Source organism: Nilaparvata lugens, unplaced genomic scaffold (assembly GCF_014356525.2).
Source record: "Nilaparvata lugens isolate BPH unplaced genomic scaffold, ASM1435652v1 scaffold3522, whole genome shotgun sequence".
NCBI lineage: Eukaryota > Metazoa > Arthropoda > Insecta > Hemiptera > Delphacidae > Nilaparvata > Nilaparvata lugens.
Genome location: NW_024090421.1, coordinates 9,835 through 34,706, shown reverse-complemented (window position 1 = coordinate 34,706; position 24,872 = coordinate 9,835). Strand labels below are relative to the sequence as shown.

Here is a 24,872-nt window from a genome sequence, read left to right as displayed (position 1 = left end):
CTATCCCTTCCTCCCTGTCACCTCTTCTTTTTCACTCCCTCTCCTTCCTTTCTATCTCATCCTCACTGTTCCCCTCCTCTTCTTCAGTCCCACTCCTTCCTTTTTTATCCCTTCTTCCCTGTTCTTTTCTTCTTAATCACTCTCACTCCTCCCTTTCTATCCCTCACTCACTGTTCCCCTCTTCTTCTTCTTCTATCCCTCTTCTTCTTCTTTTTCTATCCATCCCCTTCCTTTCCGTCCCTTCCTCCCTGTTCATCTCTTCTTCATCAGTCCCTCTCTATCCTTTCTATCCCTTCCTCACTGTTCTCCTCTTCTTCTTCAGTCCCTCTCATTCCTTTCTATCCCTTCCTCCCTGTCACCTCTTCCTCTTCGCTCCCTCTCTTTCCTTCCAATCCCTTCCTCTCACTCTGCTTCTCCACTTTCGGGGTTCTAGAGCCGGACCGCTTTCAGTGCGCTTCGTATCCCACAGCTGTCGGATAGTGCTACTCCTCTAATCAGGTAACCTTCATTTCTATTACATTTTACATCTATTTTCTATACGTTTTTCACTTTCCTTGCCTTATTACCATAGATAAGGAAAGTATTGCTTTCAAAAAAAAATTAAGGTACCGCAAATTCTCAATTTCTATACGTTTCAAGGTCCCCTGAGTCCAAAAAAATGATTGTTGGGTATTGGTCTGTATGTGTTTGCGTGTGTATGAGTGTATGTGCGTATCGTGTATGTACACGATATCTCATCTTCCAATTAACGGAATGACTTGAAATTCCAAACTTAATGTCCTTACAATATAAGGATCCGACACGAACAATTTTGATCAAATGCAATGAAGTGGGCGGCTAAAATGTTGTCAAAAACAAGGTTTTTCGCGATTTCCTCGAAAACGGTTTTAACGATTTTGATCAAATTAATATCCAATATAGTCATTGATACGCTCTATCAAATGCCACAAGACTCATATCTGTAAAAATTCCAGGAGCTCCGCCCCATCTATGCAAAGTTTGATTTTAGATTCTCAATTATCTGGCTTCAATTTGAACAAAAAAAATTAAATGGTAAAGATTGAGCATGAAAATCTCTACAATTAATGTTTTGTAAAATTTTCACCTAAAAATGTAAATAAGCTTGAAATTCGAGAAAATTTGGCATGAATGTCCATTTGTCCTCCTAGAGGCGCACCAAGAACGGACTTGGGAAAATGTTCAATGATACGCCCAAAATCTGCGATTTTCCAGCGTTTTCCAAGCTTTTTCAAGAACTAATGGGCAGAAAATGTTTGAATCTGGTACACAGGCTCAGCTGACGTTTAAAAATGTTGAATTGAATCAGTTTTCCAAACTGAAAAACGTCAAAGTTCCTCCCAAATTCGGCGATTTTTCAGCTTTATGAAGATAAAATAAACAGAAAATGTTCAAATTTAGTACATATTTTCAGCTAGGTTCTGTTAATTTTTGTTGGAATTGCTTCACAATTTTTTCGAAGATATGACCAAAATCGTTTTCGTGATGATTGAATCGATCCTGAAAATTTGTTTTTGATGGAAGAAAGCAAGCACAGATGAAAAATGCAGGCGAGCGAAACGAGTGCTGTTATCAGTTCTGGATTATACAGCCGGTGGTAAGGCGAAAAGGCGAGAGAAGCGAGCCTGCCGGCTACTTCTCAAAATTAAAACAAGATTTTACAATAATCATCTTCATTTGAAATGTGCTACAGTAGGCCTTCACTGCTATCAGAAGAATATACTAAATCTTAATTTCAGTGTTCAGTTGCTTTCTCCCAAGGATGACATTTACACACTCATATTCAGCTGTCAAATCTATAGTTCTGTGAACAGTAGACCTCGAGCAGTTATAAACCACACCTCCTCTAATACTGTCCATCGGAGTATATTTGTTTTGTCCTGTCGTGTCGGCGAGAAATCGGTGTATAAACGATAATGGCTGTTTGGGTTGTTGTATCGACAATGCAATAATTTGATGTGAACAGCTATATGCTACTATCATCAAAAGCTCATTGTCTGCAAGAAGATGCCTGGCAACTGGTCAGCCGAGTTAAAAGCAGAGATAGGTGGAGAGAAAATACTCTTTGAAATTAAAACAAAAAATTACATGAAATTAACCCATTTCGGACTATGTGTAACCTTATCTGAATTTGGGAGGGGAATAGCACAAGGTTACCTTATTTTCTCTCCCTATCATTTTCATTTTCTTATTGTATCATTAATAAGAATGGAGAATAAAGTAACATAATAAAATACTTTTATTCCATTTAATTGATTTAAAGGGTATAATAATTTTATAAACAGAAATATAAATGCAATACCGTCGACTTGAAACTTTATTCTAAGAATTCTTATTCAATTATTTTATCAATTTCAAAGTGTACTATAATCTTTTTTATAAAAAAGAGAGAAATGCAAAACCGTCGACTGAGTCTTTATTCTTTATTCATTCATACAATAAGTACATCATCAAAATGATAGGGAGAGAAAAAATAAGGTAACCTTGTGCTATTCCTCTCCCAAATTTAGATAAGGTTACACATAGTCCGAAATAGGTTAAGTCTTGAAGTTGTTCACTTTACAAAATGTTCAGTCCTTAAATATGTTCAAAAATTAGGTTTGAAATTAGATTAGATTGAAGAATGCTTATTCAATTATTTTATTAATTTCAAAGTGTACTTTAATTCTATTTTATAAAGAGAGAGAGAGAAATTCAAAACCGTCGACTTGAGTCTTTATTCTTCATTCATCCATACGATAAGTACATTATCAAAATGATAGGGAGAGAAAACTAAGGTAACCTTGTGCTATTCCTCTCCCAAATTTATAGTGAGGTCCACGTTATAATGACAGTATTTGATGAACTTTGGTTCTGCTATCCTTGTCTATCATTCGACAAAGTCGGTGGTACTATCATTGTCTAGGTCCACAAGGATGCAAATTATGTTTATGACAGTGTAGAAAGATAATTAATTGATGTAGAGAATCGGCATCGCTATTCGTCTATCTTCATCCACTGCCATTATAACGTGGACCTCACTATAGATAAGGTTACACATAGTCCGAAATAGGTTGAGTCTTGTAGTTGTTCACTTCACACAATCTTCAGTCCTTAAATATGTTCACAAAGTGGATTTTAAAATATAGATGCTTTGAAACCAAAAATATAACAAATATTTCACATTATTATCACTTGATTAGAGAAGATTCACATAAATAATTTATATATTCACTTGTTATTAATTATCAAAATTTGGGAACAGAATAGTTTTGGACCATGCCTGTTATTCTTTTCTGATCATGATTTGTAATTATTGTATCTACAGAAAATAATAACTAGGTAGTTCTGTGAACAGTAGACTTCACGCAGTATTCTCATCCACAAGTATCTGATTGAAACTATAGACCTTATGGAGATACAACAATAGACTGGCTTCTCCACACATCTGTGTAATCACTTGTCAGCTGATTTATGAGGATAATTCTATAGTCTGATTTTTACTCTAATATTGGCGTATGAAGGAGGCTCCTTTTTCCTTTTATACTAGTAGTTCTGTGAACAGTAGACCTCACACAATTTTGTCATCCACAAGTATCTAATGTCACCTGTTCTAGTTGATTCAGTTGAATCATAATTTACTCTTAAAAACTTTTATTTGTTTCTCCAAGATCAAAAACCCACTTATGTTAATGAACTCAGTTCACGTTTGAATTTGTATCACATTTGATGATTTATCCAGTTCCGTGATAATCTTTCCAACTGATATAAATATTTCTCAACTATTTCAAAATTAATCTTTCTAAATCAGGAATATTATAATTCCTTCAACATTATTTAGTTTATTTTATCTTTTTTTAATTTTCAATCACCTATCAAATTTGTTTTCCAAATGTGAGAATATTGATACTGATTGACATGCATTATAAAAAATATTGAAACCCTACCTTATAGAAATAGACACGGCCAGACATCTGTGTAATGCATGCAATGAATTTATAATCCACTTGTCAGCTGATTGAATATGGAAAATTCTATAGTCTGATTGATCTCATCTTCAAAGTATATTATAATGAAGTGATATCAGAGTATAAAGGGATTCCTTTTTTCTGATATTATCCTTAAAATTCAAAATTTCAAAAAACCTTGTGTATACATCGACGTGCAGTTGAAGAAGGAATATTCCTGTCAAATCTCATCGAGCTCTATCAACGCGTTTGGCCGTAATCGCGTTACATACAGACAGACAAAAGAAAATCCGAGTTAAAACATAGACCTCACTACGTTCGGTCAATAATCTATATATATATAACAGCGAAATGGCACCCACTCACTGACTGACTGACTCACTGACTCACTCACTCGCCGAACTAAGAATCTACCTGACCAAAAAAAAACGTTCAAATTTGGTAGGTATTTTCAGTTGCCCTTTAGAGGCGCCTAAGAAATCTTTTTGCAATATTTTAACTCTAAGAGTGGTTTTTAAGGTTTAAATTTCGTCTTCTCTAGCATGTATATTCTTCTTATTCCATATCTTAAATTAATAATTGAAATCCCATACCATATGTTAATATAGAACTATAATCTAGAGAGAGTACCTCTTCGAAACAGTTGTTCTGGTAGCTAAATTAATAATTTTGTCAGGTTGGCATTAAGTTGAGTTGACTTTGTTAGGTTGGCACCAAGTTGAAGATTGAAATGCATTTATCGCGGAAAAATTGATTGGGCACTGCTACTTCAATCAGAGCTATTCCTGGGAATATTATATTACTAGCCGTCAGCTCGCTTCGCTCGCCATATCCGTTTAGCCAAACGTTTAGTCTGGATCCCTGACTGGATCGTCCTAACATAATATGATAAAAATGCAGGCGAGCGAAGCGAGCCTGCTGATCTCATTCTTGGACGATTCAGTCGGAAGTCCAGGGGGCGGAGCCCCCTGGCTAGATGGATATGGTGAGCGAAGCGAGCCTGCCTGCTAGTTACATATAAAGTGATATCAGTGTATGGAGGAATTCCTTTTCTTTTCATATTATCCTTAAAATGCAAAATTTCAAAAAACCTTGTGTATACATCGACGCGCAGTTGAAAAAGGAAATTCCTGCCAAGTCTCATAGAATTCTATCAACGCGTTTGGCCGTAATCGCGTTACATACAGACAGACAAAAGAAAATCCGAGTTAAAACATAAACCTCACTATATAACCTCATTATAGTCGGTCAATAATAATGATTATATTAAGAAATAACTTTGAGAAAGGACCTTTGTTTAGTATCGTTTATTTATTCAACTCACTTCGCTCGGTCAATAATAATATTTACACATCATCTTCATAATAACTTGATTTTAACAATTTTATGAATTTTGAAATTTCTCGGTGGCTTCAACAAAGTCGGCTAAGCTGGGGGCTCAAACTCATTCTCTCTTGAACCAAAATCTAAAAATATCTCCCATCTCTCTGGGACTCTGCCTGGCTCAAAATAGACGCTGTCCTAGAAGCTGACTCAAAAACATACTACTATAACAAATCAGCTTCTCTTAACATTTACTACCTCTCTCACATATTTTCTGTGTCACCCTCAAGCTCTCTCTCACTCACGCATTCTTCTAATTCTTCTTCTTTTTCTTCTTCGTCTTCTTCTTCTTCTTCTACATCTTCTTCAATTCCATCCTTCCCTCTTCAACACCATTTCTCTCTCTTCCACCATCTCTTCCTTCACACTCACTCACACTCTCTCTCTCTCTCTCTCTCTCTGTTTCTCTCTCTCTCTCTCTCTCTCTCTCTCTCTCTCTCTCTCTCATTTGGTAGAGAGTTAGTGGGGAGGATATTTTTAATATTTTTTCCGAAGAATGGACATTGATATGTCCAAAGCTCCGCCAATTTATGTGGCTGCATAACAATATAATTATCATATTGATATATGAATTCGACTAAAAATTATACCTAGTGACCCCCTGGTTGGAGAACTCGCTCAAGGACTGTTGTATTGAAATCTTTGAAACCCGCAACTTCTAATTATACAGAATCGATGAAATTCATAGAAACAACTTCTACAAGAAGTTGAAAGGGTACAGAACAAGCTGATGTGGTTCTTATACTTCAGAAGGTTTGGTGGGTCGTGTCCCCTGGGGTTCCCGACTCAGCAATTGAGGGATCTTTTCCTATTGGAGTCTCTACGTCAGCGTCGAGATAAAACAATCTGTCTTGTTTGTTGGCATTGTTGGATGGTGCTGTAAATTCTCCTACCTTGCTTGCAATGCTGAATATCATGTTCCAGCATTCAATAGGCGGAATGCTAACTTGTTTGCGGCTCCAAGGTGCAGAACGGTGCACCATTTTTTCTCACCTTTCATAAGAGTGCAGAGATTGATGAACAATTGAGTTTAAATGTTCAGCTTGCTGGGTCAGAAAGAGAGGTGAGGAGTGGGTGCTGAGGTCAATCCCTCGTTGATGGTTGGAGTTTGATTGGAGAAAGTCTTCTGTGACAGTGATCTCTTTGCTTTTTACTACTCCTTAAGTTGTGTGTTTAATTATTCCTCTTGTTACTATTTTTTTTTCTCTCTCTTCCTAGAATGACTTCTGTTAATCATAGAGACTTTTTTCATTTCATTTCATTTTCATATTTTCATTTTATTATTTGCTGTGTGTATTTTCTCTGCTATCTAAAATTGTGTTTAAATTTTCTGTTATGTATATTTTTCAGAAGACTTTTCGTAAAATTTCATAAACTTTTCATTTCTTTCAATATTTGTATTAAATATTCATTTTTAAATTGTTTCACTGTATTATGTGTTAAGAGAGCAATTATGGGATATTATCCTTGTGCTCTCATATGTATCTCAAATGAACAAATAAATAAATAAAAAGAATAATATTGACAGTAGGTTTCATTGGGGTTCTTGTTTGAGATGAAAAATGGCGAGAACCGCACAATGATATTTCAACCCTATCAGTTTGTTGATGTACAAAATTTGTCCGACACACTTTCAATGTTATTCTCATATCTTGAAAAAGCACGAAGGAGTGAGTCAATTTTTTGTCCAACGAACTTGACCTGTAAAAAGGCTTAAAGAATACGTGTTCAAAATTTGAAGCTGATTGATCAAATCTTTCTAAAGATATTGTAGAACATACAAACAGACGGAAACCACGTTGGCCTCCGGTAAGTCAAAAGTGAGAACTTGCTAATGTTCGTTCAATAAATTTTTGAGCCAGTATTGCAATTTTCATAGGTAAAACACCCAATCAATCAATACTCAATCTCACACTATCTCTCTCCTTCACCCTCTCTCTCTCTTGGTAGAGAGTTAGTGAGGAGGATATTTTGATATTCTTTCCGAAGAATGGACATTGATATGTCCAAATCTCCGCCAATTATGTAGATGCATAACATATAATTATCTATAGTTTTTATATTACAAATTACTTTTTTCATATCATATACAGTTCATAATTATTTTCTTAGTCTATATATGTAAATTCATCTATAATTTTGCTGTATTGTAGCTATTGTATATAAGTGTATAAGCCAGTATATATTGTAATCTACATAAATAAAGTACTCAATCAATCAATCAATCAATAAATCAGTCTCTTTCACACCCTCTCCGTCACTCTCTCTCCCGGTCGTGTGTTGATGGGAATGATATTATTTTATATCCTTCTTAGAGAATCGACAATTATTTGTTGAAACACCCCCGATTTTTGAAGTTACATTTCAATTTTATATTACCGTTATTCTAATAAATTGCATTTTATCTTCATTCTCATTGATACTTTGTAAAATTCGTTGAATAATTAAGTGTATAAGCCAGTAAATATCGTAACATACATAAATAAAGAAATCTAATCTAATCTTCCTCCCTCTTCCTCACACACACTCTCTCTCTCTCTATCTCTTCTTATACCCGGTCTTGTGTTGATGGAAAAATATATTTTATATCCTTCTTAGAGAATCGACAATTATTTGTTGAAACACCACCGATTTTTGAAGTTACATCACAATATTATATCATCGTCATTCTAATTGCATTTCTATATCTATTCTCATTGATTAATTATGTATACTTTGTGAAATCCGTTGAATGATTAGCATTACCGTCATATAATGTGAATTTGTGTTGTAATCAAATGGCGGGAAAAAATAAAGAAAAATGTGATAGTTTTGGTCGTTCAGGGTTTTTGAAAAAAAATTTGAAATGATAGGTCTGGAAAAAAATGATGTACAATGATGAAAGAACCATTATCTCACTTTACCTTGAAAATTAACCCTTGGCCTGATTCTCATCGGTCCGGTTTAAACCACTCCCGACTTTAAATAAATAAATTGAATGAAAAAGACTAAGAAGTTGTCAAAAACCACTGATTTATTGATAATTAGAGAGACCGGTTTCGGTTATTACACCATTGTCAATCTCTGATAAACTTTGTGAAGTTTCTGATAATCTCTGTGTTTATCAGAGATTGACAATGGTGTAATAACCGAAACCGGTCTTTCTAATTATCAATAAATCAGTGGTTTTTTGACAACCTCTTAGTCTTTTTCATTCAATATGAATAATTACCACAATATCAACTTCTCAAGTACACAAAAAAAAATAAATAGATAAAAAATCTGCCAGCTGATTGAATCAAAACACCAGCTTTCCCTATAAGATTCAAATCCCGAAAACACAATTATGTAGGTTTAAACTGCCCGAACTGTGACAGCCTATAATTGAATTCTCAAGACAGAATCCTTCAGGTAAGTAATGCCTTAACTCAACAACTAACTCCACAAACGGTTCAAAGAATACGGGCCTCGAAAGAAAAATTCCAAATCAATTTATGTGAAAAACACATGCAGCCTTGATTCACAGACCAAAAGTCAACTCACTCTTGTTTGTATAGCATGGAGCTAAACCCATAATATTGCCTTCACGAAACGTGATAAAACACACGTTTCATCTTTGTACATTGGAGATCTTCTCGCTTTATCAATTACATTTGATAATTAAATCCGCGACCAGATTTCCAATTCACAAAATAATATTTCAAAAAAATGGAATGGGTTTTGATGTCATGTATGACAGTGTAAAAGCATAGAGAAACGATAGCTTAAGTAGATATCTCATGGTATAGGGCGTATAAGTCGCAACTTTTACTGTTATCTCAAGCTGATAGTCCATGTAGTTCTTCCCTGTGAAGCTTTATGACGCTGGTTGTCTCTCATTTTGTGCCGTTCATACACTCTAACCTGGTCAAATTAGTAGAAATCGACAATAATCAACAGTAATCGGCTTGAGATAACAGTAAAAGTTGTGACATAAACGCCCTATGCCATGGGATATCTACTTACGCTATTGTTTCTCTATGGTATAAGCCAGTAAATATTGTAACATACATAAATAACGAAATCTAATCCAATATCCCTCTCTCTTCCTCACACTGTCTCTTTCTCCACCTTTTTGGTAGAGAGTTAGTGGGGAAGATATTTTGAATATTCTTTCCGAAGAATGGACTAAGAATATGTCCAAAGCTCCGCCAATTTATGTAGTCTAGATGTATAACAATATGATTATTATCTATAGTTATTATATTACAAACTGCTTTTTTCATATCATATACAGTTCAATAGTTATTTCTAAGTCTATATTATGTAAATTCATCTATAACTTTGCTGTATTGGAAGCTATTGTATATAATTGTATAAGCCAGTATATTTGTAATCTACATAAATAAAGTACTCATCAATCAATCAATCTCTCCACCTCTCATCATTCTCTCCTCTCTCCTCTATAATATATTATATATTATGTCCAAAGCTTCTCTATATTATGTCCAAAGCTCCGCCAATTTATGTAGATGCATAACAATATGATTATTATCTATAGTTATTATATTACAAATTGCTTTTTCATATCATATACAGTTCAATAGTTATTTTCTTAGTCTATATTATGTAAATTCATCTATAATTTTGCTGTATTGTAAGCTATTGTATATAAGTGTATAAGCCAGTATATATTGTAATCTTCATAAATAAAGTAATCAATCAATCAATCTCTCTCTCTCTCTCTCTCTCTCTCTCTCTCTCTCTCTGTCTGAAACTTATTGTCCATTCTGTTGAGAAAGGTCTAATCTTGGCGTTTCATGTGAAAACATTACAGTGATACCTCAACTTTTGCATATTTCATCATAATTATTTCTTTGCTAAATATTATTGTGAAAATCTTCAAACTGTATGTTGATATAATTCATCAATAAAACGTGACAACAATGCTTTCCTTTCAAAATCTCTAACTTCAAAACGTAAATCTTTGCTTAATATTATTGTGAAAATCTTCAATCTATATGTAGATATGATTCATCAATGAAACGTGACAACAATGCTCTCCTATAAAATTCCCCAACTTCAAAACGTGAATCTCAAAATTTGAATTTTTCAAAGTAAACATTGAAATTCGGTCACAACCAAAACTAGTCGAGAGAAGACTAGAGTCGAGTTGCTAGCGATCTATTTTTGTCTGGGCGAATTCCTATCAACCCTCTTCCGTTCCTTCTCACTGTAGTCTCTCTCACACACACACTCATTCTCTCTCACTCACCCTGAGCCTCCCAGCCCCACGAGAATGCGAATCTATTTCTGTATACCAAGTGGGCTATCGCTTACAAGCAGCATACACACACCAAAGGAGCTGTTGGAATATTATGGGTGCTTGAAAATTCGGGACCAATACGTTTTGGCACTGAAGGGCTGAAGATTATGTCATAATCTCCTTTGATTCAATCAATCAATAATTTTTCCTCCACCTACTGTCTAAAGTACTTACTTTACTCCCTGAAACATAATAGGCCTACTAAAGTGTCACTTTCTCGCTCTCGGTAGTAAAAAACAGAAAAACTCCTTAGGGAGTAAAAGTGGCTCCATTCAAATTACATGGGAAGCATCTCTATTTTTAAACTTACATTGTAATAGGTTAGAAGGTCTAAGCTCAGATGAGAAAGCGTAATAGATGTGTCTGTCATTGAGTCAACTGAATTCAATACCACAACAAGAAATTTGATCAACTCATGAAATATATGTTTGTATGATATTATATTCTTAATATTGATTGATTGATTGATTGATTGATTGAGTACTTTATTTATGTAGATTACAATATATACTGTCTTATACACTTATATACAATAGCTTACAATACAGCAAAATTATAGATGAATTTACATGATAAAGACTAAAAATAATTATTGAACTGTATTGATATGAAAAAAAGCAATTTGTAATATAATAATATATTATATAGATAATAATATTATATGGTTATGCATGTACATAAATTGGCGGAGCTTTGGACATATCAATGTCCATTCTTCGGAAAGATATTAAAAATATCCTCCCCACTAACCTCTCTACCAAAAATATTAGTAGACGATAAAAATTTAAACAATTTTTAAAACATTCTATTGTATTCAAAATACCAGCCAACAAATTTTTGATCTACAATTAAAATCTGAACCACGTGTGATCTGGAGTCAGCCATTTTTGGTATCCGCTCAGCTGATTTAATTTTTACAACTTTTGCCGATAGATAGCGCAATCGGCAGTGCCAATCAGCCGACCGGTTTTTAAGTTTTGGATTTTAGGTTATGTTGTTAGGAAACATTGTCACCAAAACGTGAGTTATTAAAATGATTTTATTTGCAGTTTCTATAAGAAAATGTAGATGGAGGAAAAATGTTGTGTACATCACGAGCGAAATATACTTTTTCTCCCTCAGGAAAATTGTTGCCCTCGGCTTCGCCTCGGGCTTCAAACTTTTTCCCACAGGGAGAAAAAGTCGTACTTTTCACTCTAGATATACCAATAACTATTATCCAATAAACACAAAATCGAGCAACTGGTTCGACCCTGATGACCACCCATTCAAATACATGGGAAGCATCTCTATTTTAAACATAATCTTCTTCGATTCAATCAATCAATAATTTTTTCTCCACCTACTGTCTAATGTACTTACTTTACTCCCTGAAACATAATACTTAAGTGTCACTTTTTCGCTCTCGGTAGTAAAAAACAGAAAAACTCCCTAGGGAGTAAAAGTGACTCCATTCAAATTACATGGGAAGCATCTCTATTTTTAAACTTACATTGTAATAGGTTAGAAGGTCTAAGCTCAGATGAGAAAGCGTAATAGATGTGTCTGTCATTGAGTCAACTGAATTCAATACCACAACAAGAAATTTGATCAACTCATGAAATATATGTTTGTATGATATTATAGTCTTAATATTGATTGATTGATTGATTGAGTACTTTATTTATGTAGATTACAATATATACTGGCTTATACACTTATATACAATAGCTTACAATACAGCAAAGTTATAGATGAATTTACATAATATAGACTAAGAAAATAACTATTGAACTGTATATGATATGAAAAAGCAATTTGTAATATAATAACTATAGATAATAATCATATTGTTATGCATCTACATAAATTGGCGGAGCTTTGGACATATCAATGTCCATTCTTTGGAAAGAATATTAAAAATATCCTCCCCACTAACTCTCTACCAAATATTAGTAGACGATAAAAATTTAAACAATTTTAAAAATATTCTATTGTACTCAAAATACCAGCCAACAAATATTTTTGATCTGCAATTCAAATCTGAAACGCGTGATCTGGAGTCAGCCATTTTTGGTAGCCGCTCAGCTGATATAATTGTTACAACTTTTGCCGATAGATAGCACAATCGGCAGTGCCAATCAGCCGACCGGTTTTTAGGTTTTAGATTTTAGGTTATGTTGTTAGGAAACATTGTCACCAATATGTAAGTTATTAGAATGATTTTATTTGCAGTTTCTATAAGAAAATGTAGATGGAGGAAAAATGTTGTGTACATCATGAGCGAAAAATACTTTTTCTCCCTCAGGAAAATTGTTGCCCTCGGCTTCGCCTCGGGCTTCAAACTTTTTCCCGCAGGGAGAAAAAGTCGTACTTTTCACTCTAGATATACTATTAAAATACTACTACAAATAACTATTATCCAATTAAACACAAAATCGAGCAACTGGTTCGATCCCGATGATCAACCCAATCCAATCTAAGCCCAATCACTATTCTTACACACAAACACAAATCTTTCTCATTCCATGCAAAATTTGTTTCTATTTTTTATTTGATTTATTTAGTTATTATTATAAAACGAAAATCCAAATTTAATGCTGTAATTCACCCCGAAGAGACTCATTTTCCTTCTGTATTATCCTTAAAATGCAAAATTTCAAAAAAAAAAAATCAACACAAAATTCAAGAAGGAACATACCTGTCAAGTTTCATGAAAATCTATTGCTGCGTTTCGCCGTGGATGTGGAAAATATAAACATACTAGCCGTCAGGCTCGCTTCGCTCGCTATATCCGTCTAGCCAGGGGGCTCCGCCCCCTGGACCCCCGACTGGATCGTCCAAGAATGAGATCAGCTCGCTTCGCTCGCCTGCATTTTTCATTTGAGCATTTTTATCATATGCTAGGACGATCCAGTCGGGGGTCCAGACTAAACGTCTGGCTAAACGGATTGGCGAGCGAAGCGAGCCTGACGGCTAGTAATTAATATTCCAGGATTGAAGTAGCAGTGCCCAATCAATTTTCCGCGATAAATGCATTTAAATCTTCAACTTGGTGCCAACCTAACAAAGTCAACTCAACTTAATGTCAACCTGACAAAATTATTAATTTAGTTACCAGTTAACAACTGTTTCGAAGAGGTACTCTCTCTAGATTGTAGTTCTATATAATTAACATATGGTATGGACATTCCAATTATAATTTCAAGATATTGGAATAAGAAGAATATACATGCTAAAAGACGAACTTTAAACCCTCAAAAATCACCCTTAGAGTTAAAATATCGCCAAAATATTTCTTAGTGCGCCTCTAAAGGGCCAACTGAACATACCTACCAAATTTGAACGTTTTTGGTCCGGTAGATTTTTAGTTCTGCGGGTGAGTGAGTCAGTCAGTCAGTCAGTCAGTCAGTCAGTGAGTGAGTGAGTGCCATTCGCTTTTATATATATAGATCTAATATCATCATAAGCACCAATATAATCTAATCTAATCTATATATATATATATAAAAGCGAAATGGCACTCACTCACTGATTGACTGACTGACTCACTCACTCTTCACTCACTCACACTCGCATAACTAAAAATCTACCGGACCAGAAACGTTCAATTTGGTAGGTATGTTCATTTGCCCTTTAGAGGCGCACTAAGAAATCTTTGGCAATATTTTAACTCTAAGGGTTTTTAGGGTATAAAGTTCGTCTTTTAGCATGTATTTCTTCTTCTCCCAAACTCTTAATTATAATTGAAATTTCCATACCATATGTCACTATAGAACTATAATCTAGATAGAGTACCTCTTCGAAAGAGTTGTTAACTGGCAACTAAATTAATAACTTTGTCAGGTTGGCATTAAGTTGAGTTGACTTTGTTAGGTTGGCACCAAGTTGAAGATTTAAATGCATTTATCGCGGAAAAATTGATTGGGCACTGCTACTTCAATCCTGGGAAAATTATATTACTAGCAGTCAGGCTCGCTTTGCTCGCCATATCCGTTCAGCCAGACGTTTAGTCTGGATTGTCCTAGCATATGATAAAAATGCTCAAATGAAAAATGCAGGCGAGCGAAGCTCGCATGCTGATCTCATTCTTGGACGATCCATTCGGGGGTCCAGGGGGCGGAGCCCCCTGGCTAGACGGATATGGCGAGCGAAGCGGGCCTGGCGGCTAGTTTTATTATAAATATAATGATCATTGCCATCTTTTCCGTGGCCTGCCTATGTCTCTTTTGCCTACCGGTTTATACGTGAAAATTGTTTGAGGAAGCCTATCAGCTGACATTCGTTCCACATGCTCTTTCCATTGCTGACGATAAGATGCAACTCTCTCATTCAGGCGGAAGATATTCAGCTCTTTCCGTATATCATAATATAATGATTTCTCTGAAATGATGAACAGTTAATATTACATCAGAAATTACGTTTCTTCTATAGGAGGCAGTGACAAGGCACAGAATCGGCAATGCTATCGCCCTATCCTCTCCACTGACGTGTACCTCAGTTGGGAACAGATTAGCATAAGAAGATATGTCATGTTTAGTAGAATTCATTCAAAGTTTGGAAGTTTTGTATCGAATTATGGTGTTGTGTATCAAGTTGAGATGATACTGTTTCATATTATTTTGATACACATTGATAAAAACAATATAAACATTTGTAGTACCCTTTATTATTAAAAACTTTAAAATATTTCGACAAATATAGTTGAAATATTTTAATGTTTTTAAAATAAAGGTTACTACAAGTTTTTATTAATTTGTACAAAAGTAGCTCATATGAGTGAAGTGTTTTTATGTTCAATGATTTATTTCAGCCAAAGAATACATCAAGACTTGATATATATATATATATATATATATATATATATATATATTATATATAATATACTTGGTATATTAGGCTAAGTCAATTTACAGATGTCATATCATTACAATACAAATATTTATTATCAACTTAAATTATTATCACAGAATGCACTAACTTAGTCTATGGAAATATAATACATGCAAAATACTCAGAAGTTTCAATCCTCGGAGATAAGTAAAGAGTTTTTGGTAGAGAGTTAGTGGGGAGGTTATTTTTAATATTCTTTCCGAAGAATGGACATTGTTATGTTCAAAGCTCCGCCAATTTATGTAGATGCATACAATTTAATTATTATCTATGATTATTATATTACAGATTGCTTTTTCATATCATATACAGTTCAATAATTATTTTCTTAGTCTATATTATGTAATTCATCTATAATTTTGCTGTATTGTCAGCTATTGTATATAAGTGTATAAGCCAGTATATATTGTAATCTACATAAATAAAGTACTCAATCAATCAATCAATGAGTCATTGGCTTGATCATCATGTTGATACTGTATCATTTGTGGTGATACTGTATCATGTGTGGAGATACTGTATCATAAATTCTGTTGATACTGTATCATTTATGGGAACATATTTGTTGTGGATATTCATTTAATTTCTATTTTTCCTTTTTTGTTGCAGTTTGGTCCAGTAGAGAAGGAGAAAAAGAAGAAAATTCAAGATGGACGCGATCAAGAAGAAGATGCAGGCCATGAAAATGGAGAAGGACACAGCTATGGACAAGGCCGACACCTGCGAGGGTCAGGCCAAGGATGCCAACATGAGGGCTGACAAGGTTTGTTTGTTTGTTTGTTTGTCTGTTTATTCAGATTATCCTTCAAGGCCTTGGAGGTCGGCCTCCTAGCTTCACTCAACTCATCAGTAATAGATGATTGAGTATCTTGTGTATCATTACGGTTGCAACACGTTGCTTTCAAGAGGATACAAGAGAGCATCTGTTGCTTATTGGAAGATACAGCTCCTTGTGTACCTTCTCGGTTGCTACACGTTGCTTTTGAGAAGATACAGAAGAGCATCTCTGTTGCTTATTGAAAGATACATTAAAGCTTTTTGTGTATATTATCGGATGCAACACGTTGCTTTTGAGAAGATACAAGAGAGCATCTCTGTTGCTTATGGAATGATACATTAAGAGCACCTTGTGTACCTTTTCGGTTGCTACACGTTGCTTTTAAGAAGATACAGAAGAGCATCTCTGTTGCATATGGGAAGATACATTGAGGCCGGTTTCCGAACTCGAGTTTAAGCTAAGTTCTTGACTTAAACAGCTGGAGTCAGAAAATTGTCTTTCCGAAACGGGGCGCAGTCGCAGTCCACGTTTAAATTGAATTTCAAAAAACTAGAAATTGAACACAAAATGTGATAAAGAGAGAATATTGTGAAATTCATTTATTCCGAATTATTTAGGAATAATAGGAGGTGAAACGTTTCCAATATTATAGAAATGAGAATAAAATAGCTATTTATGTATTAAGAGCGTAATGCGCGACTTTATCGCTCGCGCAAAACAGTTATTAACGCTCCGCTTTGCATCACGTGATAATTTTGCAAGAGCGATAGAAAGCATTACGTGCGAATTACATACAAATTTTTTTTTTACAACTGCCCAAACCTGTTAAATTACTTATATCGGCAGAGCTACAATTACCAACTTTTTAGGTTAAGATCTGACTTTTTGGCGAGCTGCTTACCATCAGATGATTAGCGAGCGTAAAGAAACTCTTCTGCGCATGCGCAAATGATCAGCGAGCGTAAAGAAAATCTACTGCGCATGCGCGGATGGTTAGCGAGCGAAAAAGTGGATTCTCCTCAGAAATAAGCTGTCTTACGAGGAGAATTGAGTGTGTAAATTCTTTCTTTACGCGCAGTTGTAGAAAAAGATTATTATAACAACTACGACTACGTCCCGTTTCGGAAAGCCAATTTTCTAGACTTCAGCTGTTTAAAGTCTAGAACTTAGCAAGAACTCGAGCACGGAAACCGGCATTAATGTATCTTTCCATAAGCAACGATGCTTTTTTGTATATTTTCAAAACCAACGTGTTGCAACCGAAAAGATACACAAGGTACTTCAATGTATCTTTCAATAAGAAACAGAGATGCTCTTTTGTATCTTCTCAAAAGCAACGTATTGCACCCGAAAAGATTCACAAGGTACTTCAATGTATCTTTCAATAAGCAACAGATGCTCTTCTGTATCTCCTCAAAAGCAACGTGATGCAACCGAAAAGATACACAAGGAGCATTAATGTATCTCCCAATAAGAAACACATGCTCTTCTGTATCTTCTTGAAAGCAACATGTTGCAACCGAAAGGAGCTTTGACGTCTCTTTCAATAAGCAACAGATTCTCTCTTATGTATCTTCCCAAAAGCAACGTGCTCCATCCGAAAAGAAACACAAGGAGCTTCAATGTATCTTCCCATAAGCAACAGAGATGCTCTCCTGTATCTTCTCAAAAGCAATGTGTTGCAACCGAAAAGATACACGATGAGCTTGAATGTATCCTCCCATAAGCAACAGAGATGCTCTCCTGTATCTTCTCAAAAGCAACGTGTTGCAACCGAAAAGATACACGAGGAGCTTCAAGGTATCTTTCCATCTATTTTATCGAATAGTATTGAATATGTAATCTTCAAATAATATTGAAATTACTTACAGAATTGAGAGAGGTGTCATTTTGTTACAAAACACTTCAAGTTTAAGGTGTGTGTGGGTGCTATTTTGGTTCGGTGTGACAGCCGTTGGTAATGCGACATACATCCCACCGATATTTTGTATTCAAATTTCTCAAATAAGTGCAATATTTCTAATGTATTTTATTCATTGTGATACATCCTGTGATTCAAATCATGTCAACTTTCGAAATTCAAAATCTTCAAATTATTATTCCTGGATCAAAAATCAAGTGACAAAGCAGTGTGTGATATTTCTTGTGTAGTTGAGAAGTTGATATTGTGGTAATTATTCATATTGAATGAAAAAGACTATGAAATTGTCAAAAACCACAGATTTATTGATACTTAGAAAGACCGGTTTCGGTTATTACACCATTTTCAATCTCTGATAAACAAAACTAAATACAAGAGCAGCAGAATTTATACTATAGTGTGGTCCACGTTATAATGACAGTGAATAAAGATAGAAGAATAGCGATGCCGATTCTCTGCATTAACTAATATTATATTTCTACACTGTCAAAAAACATAATTGTCATCGTTGTGGACCTAGAAAAGGATAGTACCTCCATCTTTGTCGAATGATAGACACGGATAGCAAAACCAATGTTGATCAAATACTGTCATTATAACGTGGACCTCACTATAGTAGGTGAGTACTGTAATAGGTCAAGGGCATGAACACCTGCCATTGGCCCAGCTAGACAGTCTCCTCCCTAAACGGTGTCAAAATGGCAGTTATCATAAAATGCTTATTTTATTTATTTATGTATCTTTCACATGTTTATTGGTTCCTTTTTTGTACTGAAAGTAAATTTTTATATCATGGCGAGTCTGTTGCTTGAGCCGCTATTTTGTCACACCGTTGAGTGGGATGAGACTGTCTAGGGGGCCATGGCAGGTTCATGTCCTCGACCAATAGCAGTACTCGCCTACTAGTATAAATTCTGCTGCTCTTGTATTTAGTTTTAGTTTATCAGAGATTGACAATGGTTTAATAACCGAAACCGGTCTTTCTAAGTATCAATAAATCTGTGGTTTTTGAAAATTTCTTAGTCTTTTTCATTCAGTGTGTGATACCATAGAGAAACAATAGCATAGTAGATATCCCATGGTATAGGGCGTTTATGTCGCAACTTTTACTGTTATCTCAAGCTGATAGTCCACCTAGTTCTTTCCTGTGAAGCTTTATGGCGCTGGTAGTCTCTCATATTGTGCCGTTCATACACTCTCACCCCAACAAAACAGTAAAAATCGACAATAATCGACAGTAATCGGCTTGAGATGACAGTAAAAGTTGCGACATAAATGCCGTATACCATGGGATATCTACTTACGCTATTGTTTCTCTATGGTTTTAGTTCATCAGAGATTGACAATGGTGTAATAACCGAAACCGGTCTTTCTAAGTATCAATAAATCTGTGGATTTTGACAATTTCTTAGTCTTTTTCAATCAGTGCGTGATATCATAACCTCACCTCTGGACAACGCTTTCCAGAGTTAACTTTTTATCAAAATTTTTGAGAGAATTAGTACAGGCTCAGCCTAGTTCTCCTCCAATGTCATATTATTATGATTGTAATCATATTATGATTGTAATTATATTATGATTACATAACCTCAACATTTGCCAACATAACTTTTTATCAAAGTTTTTGGAGAGAATTAGTACAGGCTCAGCCTAGTTTTTCCTCCAATGTCATAATTATTATGATTGTAATCATATTATGATTGTAATTATATTATGATTGTAATATTTTGTACAATAAATGATTGATTGATTGATTGATTTGCAGGTCCTTGAAGATGTCCGTGAGCTGCAGAAAAAGTTGACCCAAGTTGAGAGTGACCTTGAACTCAACAAGAAGAACCTCGACCAATCCAACAAGGATCTCGAAGAGAAGGAGAAGTCCCTCACACAGGTAAAGTACAACGCTGTCTCCTCCTTTTTCTTTTCTTCTACTTCTTGTTCTTCTTCTTCTCCTCTACCTCCACCTTCTTCTCATCTTCATTGACATCCGTCTCCTCATCCTCACCCCTCTTCTTCTCCTCTTCCTCCTCCTCTTACTCCTTCTACTCCTCCTCTTACTCCTTCTTCTCCTCGTCCTTTTACTCCTCCTCACCCTTCCCACTACTCCTTCTTCACATTCTTCTTCTTCTCCTCCTCCTCTCCTTCTACAATCTCCTCCTCCTGTTACTCCTCATCCTTCGTCTACTTCTTTCTCTTACTCTTCCCCTTCTACTTCTCCTTCCCTATCTCAATCTCATCCTCTTCTTCTTCTTATTCTCCACCACCTTCTTCTTCTCCTCCTCCTTCCCTTTCTCAATCTCATCCTCCTGGATGAGGAGTAACTAGTCCTTCTTCTTCTTCTTCTTCTTCTTCTTCTCCTCCTCCTTCTTCTTCTTCTCCTGTCTTCTTCTTCTTCCTCTTCTTCTTCATGTCTTTTCCTTTTTTCCTGTCCTCTTCTCCTTATTCTTCCTCTTCTGCTTCTCCACCACCATCCTCCTCCACCACCTACTCCTCCTTCTCCTTCTTCGCAACTTCTTCTCCTCCTCTACCCTCTCATCATTTATGTAGAGAGTAGTTAGTGAGGAGGATATTTTTAATATTCTTTCCGAAGAATGGACATTGATATGTCCAAAGCTCCGCCAATTTATGTAGATGCATAACAATATAATTATCTATAGTTATTATATTACAAATTATTTTTCCATATCATATACAGTTCAATAATTATTTTCTTAGTTATTATGTAAATTCATCTATAATTTTGCTGTATTGTAAGCTATTGTATATAAGTGTATAAGCCAGTATATTGTAATCTACATAAATAAAGTACTCAATCAATCAATCAATCATCCTCATCCGCAATATCCTCCTCCTTCTCATCCTCATCCTCTCCCTCCTTCCACATCTCCTCCCCATCCTCTCTTTCCTTCTACTCTTTCTCCTTCTCCTCTTTCTCCTCCACCTCTACCGGCTCCTCATATCCTCATTCTCAATGATCTCTTACCCCGACTCCTCCTCTTCCTCTTAACCGTTCTCTACATTCTCCTCCACATCCTCATCCTCAATAATAATATCGAGTGACCTGGCTGGCTCAGGTCTGGTGTCAGAGTTTTCGGGTCGCAACTGATCAATTTCAGGGCCTCTGACATGACCTTACGACTGCTCTCTAGGCAGCCGGGACCGACGGCTCAACGTGTCCATTCGAAATACCGTAGTGGCCCGGGATAAATATATTGTCCGGGCGGGATTTGAACCCGGGCCTCTGAATCATGAAGCCAGCATCTAATCAACTCGACTACGGCCACTCCTCAATATCCACCTTCTCTTCCTTCTCCATCTCCTCCTTCTCTTTCTCCTTCTCCTCTTCCTCCTCCTCCTTCTTCTCCTCCTTCTTATCCCACCCTACTCCTTGCAGAAAGGATCATAGGTATTTGCAAAGCAGTGAATATTACCTCGCCAACCGAAACCTTGCCCATATGTCATTAATTCAAAGTCACCGATTCAAAGTCCATCCAGTCCTGTGAACTGTCCCATTTAATACATGCATTTGTTCGTGTTCCGCCCGTGTAAACTGTCCCATTTGAATACATGCATTTGTTTGTGTTCCGCCCGTGTGAACTGTCCTATTTGAATACATGCATTTGTTCGTGATCCGCCCGTGTGAACTCTCCCATTTGAATACACGCATTTGTTTGTGTCCGCCCGTGTGAACTGTCCCATTTGAATACATGCATTTGTTCGTGTTCCGCCCGTGTGAACTGTCCCATTTGAATACATGCATTTGTTTGTGTTTCAACCGTGTGAACTGTCCCATTTGAATACATGCATTTGTTTGTGTTTCATCCGTGTGAACTGTTCCATTTCAATACATGCATTTGTTCGTGTTTCGGCAGGCTGAGAGCGAGGTGGCTGCCCTGAACAGGAAGGTGCAGATGATTGAGGAGGACCTGGAGCGGTCTGAGGAGAGATCGGGAACTGCACAGACCAAACTGGCTGAGGCGTCACAGGCAGCCCGATGAGTCATCACGGTCAGTTAAACACAATATTCATACTATACACAACTCAAGTATCGATAGCAGAAGTACATGATATCGAAATGAGAATATCGATAAATTGATTAAATATCATATGAGTTATATGAGTTACTAGCCGTCAGGCTCGCTTCGCTCGCCATATCCGTCTAGCCAGGGGGCTCCGCCCCTGGACACCCGGCTGGATCGTCTAAAGTGAGATCTCGCGCTCGCCAAAAACGCTGGTGAAAACACCTGTTACTATATCGGCGTAACTTTGGCAAACAAAATTCTTCCATCTCAGCTAAACCTGTGTACTGAATTCTTTTCTAATATTTTTCCATCAATTATTGAAGAAGGTGAGAAAATACAGAAAAGCTGAGAAAAATGCTGATTTTGGGCGTATCTTTGATGAAATATTAAAGTCACCTTATCACAAAATTATCAAACCTAATTTTCCAACAATGAACAATTTGAACAATTATATTATTCGACTTGTGCTTTGCATTATATTCGATTTAAGCTTCATTACATAAAATGTGAAATACATTGAGAAATATTAAAACTATTATCAGATTCAATAGCAACAAAAATTTACTTAAATACTAGAATTTATTACAACTCCTAATCACATTATCAAAAAGATCTAGAATCTGAGTCAACACATTATTATTGAGATCTACATTTAGTTCATAAATGAATGAATGAATAAATTCATTTGCCCAAAAGACAAAATACAAAAAAGCTTTACAAAAAATAAATATAAGTATATGCTACTGCACTCGACTAAGATACATACATAAAGATTAAGGAAATGTTAATCTATTCATTATATATTTAATGTTATATTTTATCATAAAATATAATAATTAGTATTAAAACAATCTTGAAATACAATCATATTCCATAACATTAGAAGTTAGGATAGGATTAAAACAAATACAAATTTAGGGTATTATTATAGAAGTACTGAATTTATATTTCAATTAGAAATTAGCCTTAACGCATTGCTTTTTTTTTTTTTTTTAAGATTACGTCCTAAAGACTCCAGTCATGGAGTATAAGACAAGTCATGTTATTACATAATAATTCTAACACTAAGAGTTCAACCTAGTTTAGGTTTGAAAGAATTCTTGTACACTATAAAAGCTCTATCAACTAAATATTTTTTATTTGTTTTTTGAAAATCTTCAAATCATCATTACTTTTCAAGATTTGAGGTAGCTTGTTATAAAATTTCCTACCAATATAATCTGGTTTTTGTTCAAAAACCTACTATTGTGACCCATTATATGATAATCTGCTCTGTTTCGCGTATTATACTCATGAACATCTGAATTCTGGACATCACCACTCGTTTTCACATGCATTACAATTCATATACATACAAAGATGGCACAGTTAATAGACCAAGCTTTTTAAATAAAGGCCTACAAGAGTCAACCTATTCACTTTCTCTATACATCTGAGTGCCTTCTTTTGAATCTTAAACACCCTGTCCATATTTTGTTGAGATGAATTACCCATACTAAAATAGCATACCTAATATGAGATAGTATAAGTCCATGGTAAGCAGTTAACAGTAGTTTTTTATCATTCAGCCTAGCAAGCTGCCGCAGGACAAATACCCCAGAGATATCTTATTACATATCCTCTCAATGTAAGGATGCCATGTTAATTCCTGTCAATAAAATTCCCAAGAATGCTACTTTCTTCTTGGTCTAATTCATTTTCCTCTACAAACACATTTATAAAATCAACACCCACAATAATGATACTGTATAATAATTATTCCATAATGTGGGCCGTAATGGATTACTCTATAGCCCCGGTTGCACAAAAGATGGTTAAATTTCAACCGTCATTAATTCCAAGAGAAATAACCAATCAAAGAAGCTTTCTCTGATTGGTTCTCTTGAATTCAATCAAGATTAAAATTCAACAGGCTTTTGTGCAACCGGGCTTGAAACATTGCAATTGATATAGAATAAGATTACATATAATTATGTCATTTTTTACAAATAATAAATCTAAATTCCAATATCTAATTGTATAATAATAGATTTTTGAATAATATCATTTCAAGTTTATTTGTATATACAGCGTGATACAGAATAACGGGAACTTTTAAAAACGCCAATTAGTGGAAAGGGAAAAAATGATTTTATTCAAACTAATTTAAAGTTGAAGACTTGCCATTTGAGAATGATTAATAGCATCTACCACTTTTTGACGATTACTTCTTCAAGATGGCTTCCTCCTGTACGAATACACTCTTGAAATCTGTGTTGACGATTCCTCATTGATGGCTGCAACATCTGCGTTTCCTGGTCTCACGATCTGTCCACCTGCGATTTTCCGTTTGTGGAGCTATCTCAAATCAAATGTTTTCGCAACTTGACCAATAACTGTGGTTGAATCATAACAGACAATTAAAAATGAAAATAGCAATATCCCAGCTGGAATGTTGCAGCAATCGTTCAGGAATCTCAACACAGATTTCAAGAGTGTAGTCGTGTAGGAGGAAGCCATCTTATAGAAGTAAAATTGTCAAAGTGATGAATGTTATTAATAATTCTCAAATGGTAAGTCTTGAACTTTACATTAGTTTGAATAAAATCATTTTGCCCTTCCCACTAATGTTTTATGGCGTTTTTAAAAGTTCCGGTTAATGTGTGTC

The 24,872-nt window shown here is 35.3% G+C and overlaps 1 protein-coding gene across 2 annotated transcripts; it reads left to right on the top strand.

Moving 5' to 3' along the window:
- Positions 1–351: 351 nt before the first annotated feature.
- LOC111057332 (tropomyosin-1) lies at positions 352–23,823 on the top strand. Of its 2 annotated transcripts, XM_039444198.1 has the most exons (5): positions 353–498; positions 16,114–16,267; positions 19,969–20,094; positions 22,076–22,210; positions 23,794–23,823. In XM_039444198.1, the coding sequence occupies exons 2-4, from the start codon at positions 16,154–16,156 to the stop codon at positions 22,199–22,201; spliced, it is 366 nt and encodes a 121-aa protein (XP_039300132.1). In that variant the 5' UTR covers positions 353–498; positions 16,114–16,153; the 3' UTR covers positions 22,202–22,210; positions 23,794–23,823. The 2 variants fall into 2 exon arrangements, with proteins under 2 accessions (XP_039300131.1, XP_039300132.1); XM_039444197.1 differs by lacking the exon at positions 23,794–23,823 and having other exon boundaries at positions 352–498; positions 22,076–22,229.
- Positions 23,824–24,872: the final 1,049 nt, after the last annotated feature.

What these genes read in the sequence shown, in the direction of transcription:
- LOC111057332 (XM_039444198.1), top strand. Translation starts at nt 16,154, where the DNA reads ATGGACGCGATCAAGAAGAAGATGCAGGCCATGAAAATGGAGAAGGAC. An exon ending in CCAACATGAGGGCTGACAAG is followed by an intron (nt 16,268 to 19,968) that starts GTTTGTTTGTTT and finishes ATTGATTTGCAG; the next exon opens with GTCCTTGAAGATGTCCGTGA. An exon ending in AGGAGAAGTCCCTCACACAG is followed by an intron (nt 20,095 to 22,075) that starts GTAAAGTACAAC and finishes GTGTTTCGGCAG; the next exon opens with GCTGAGAGCGAGGTGGCTGC.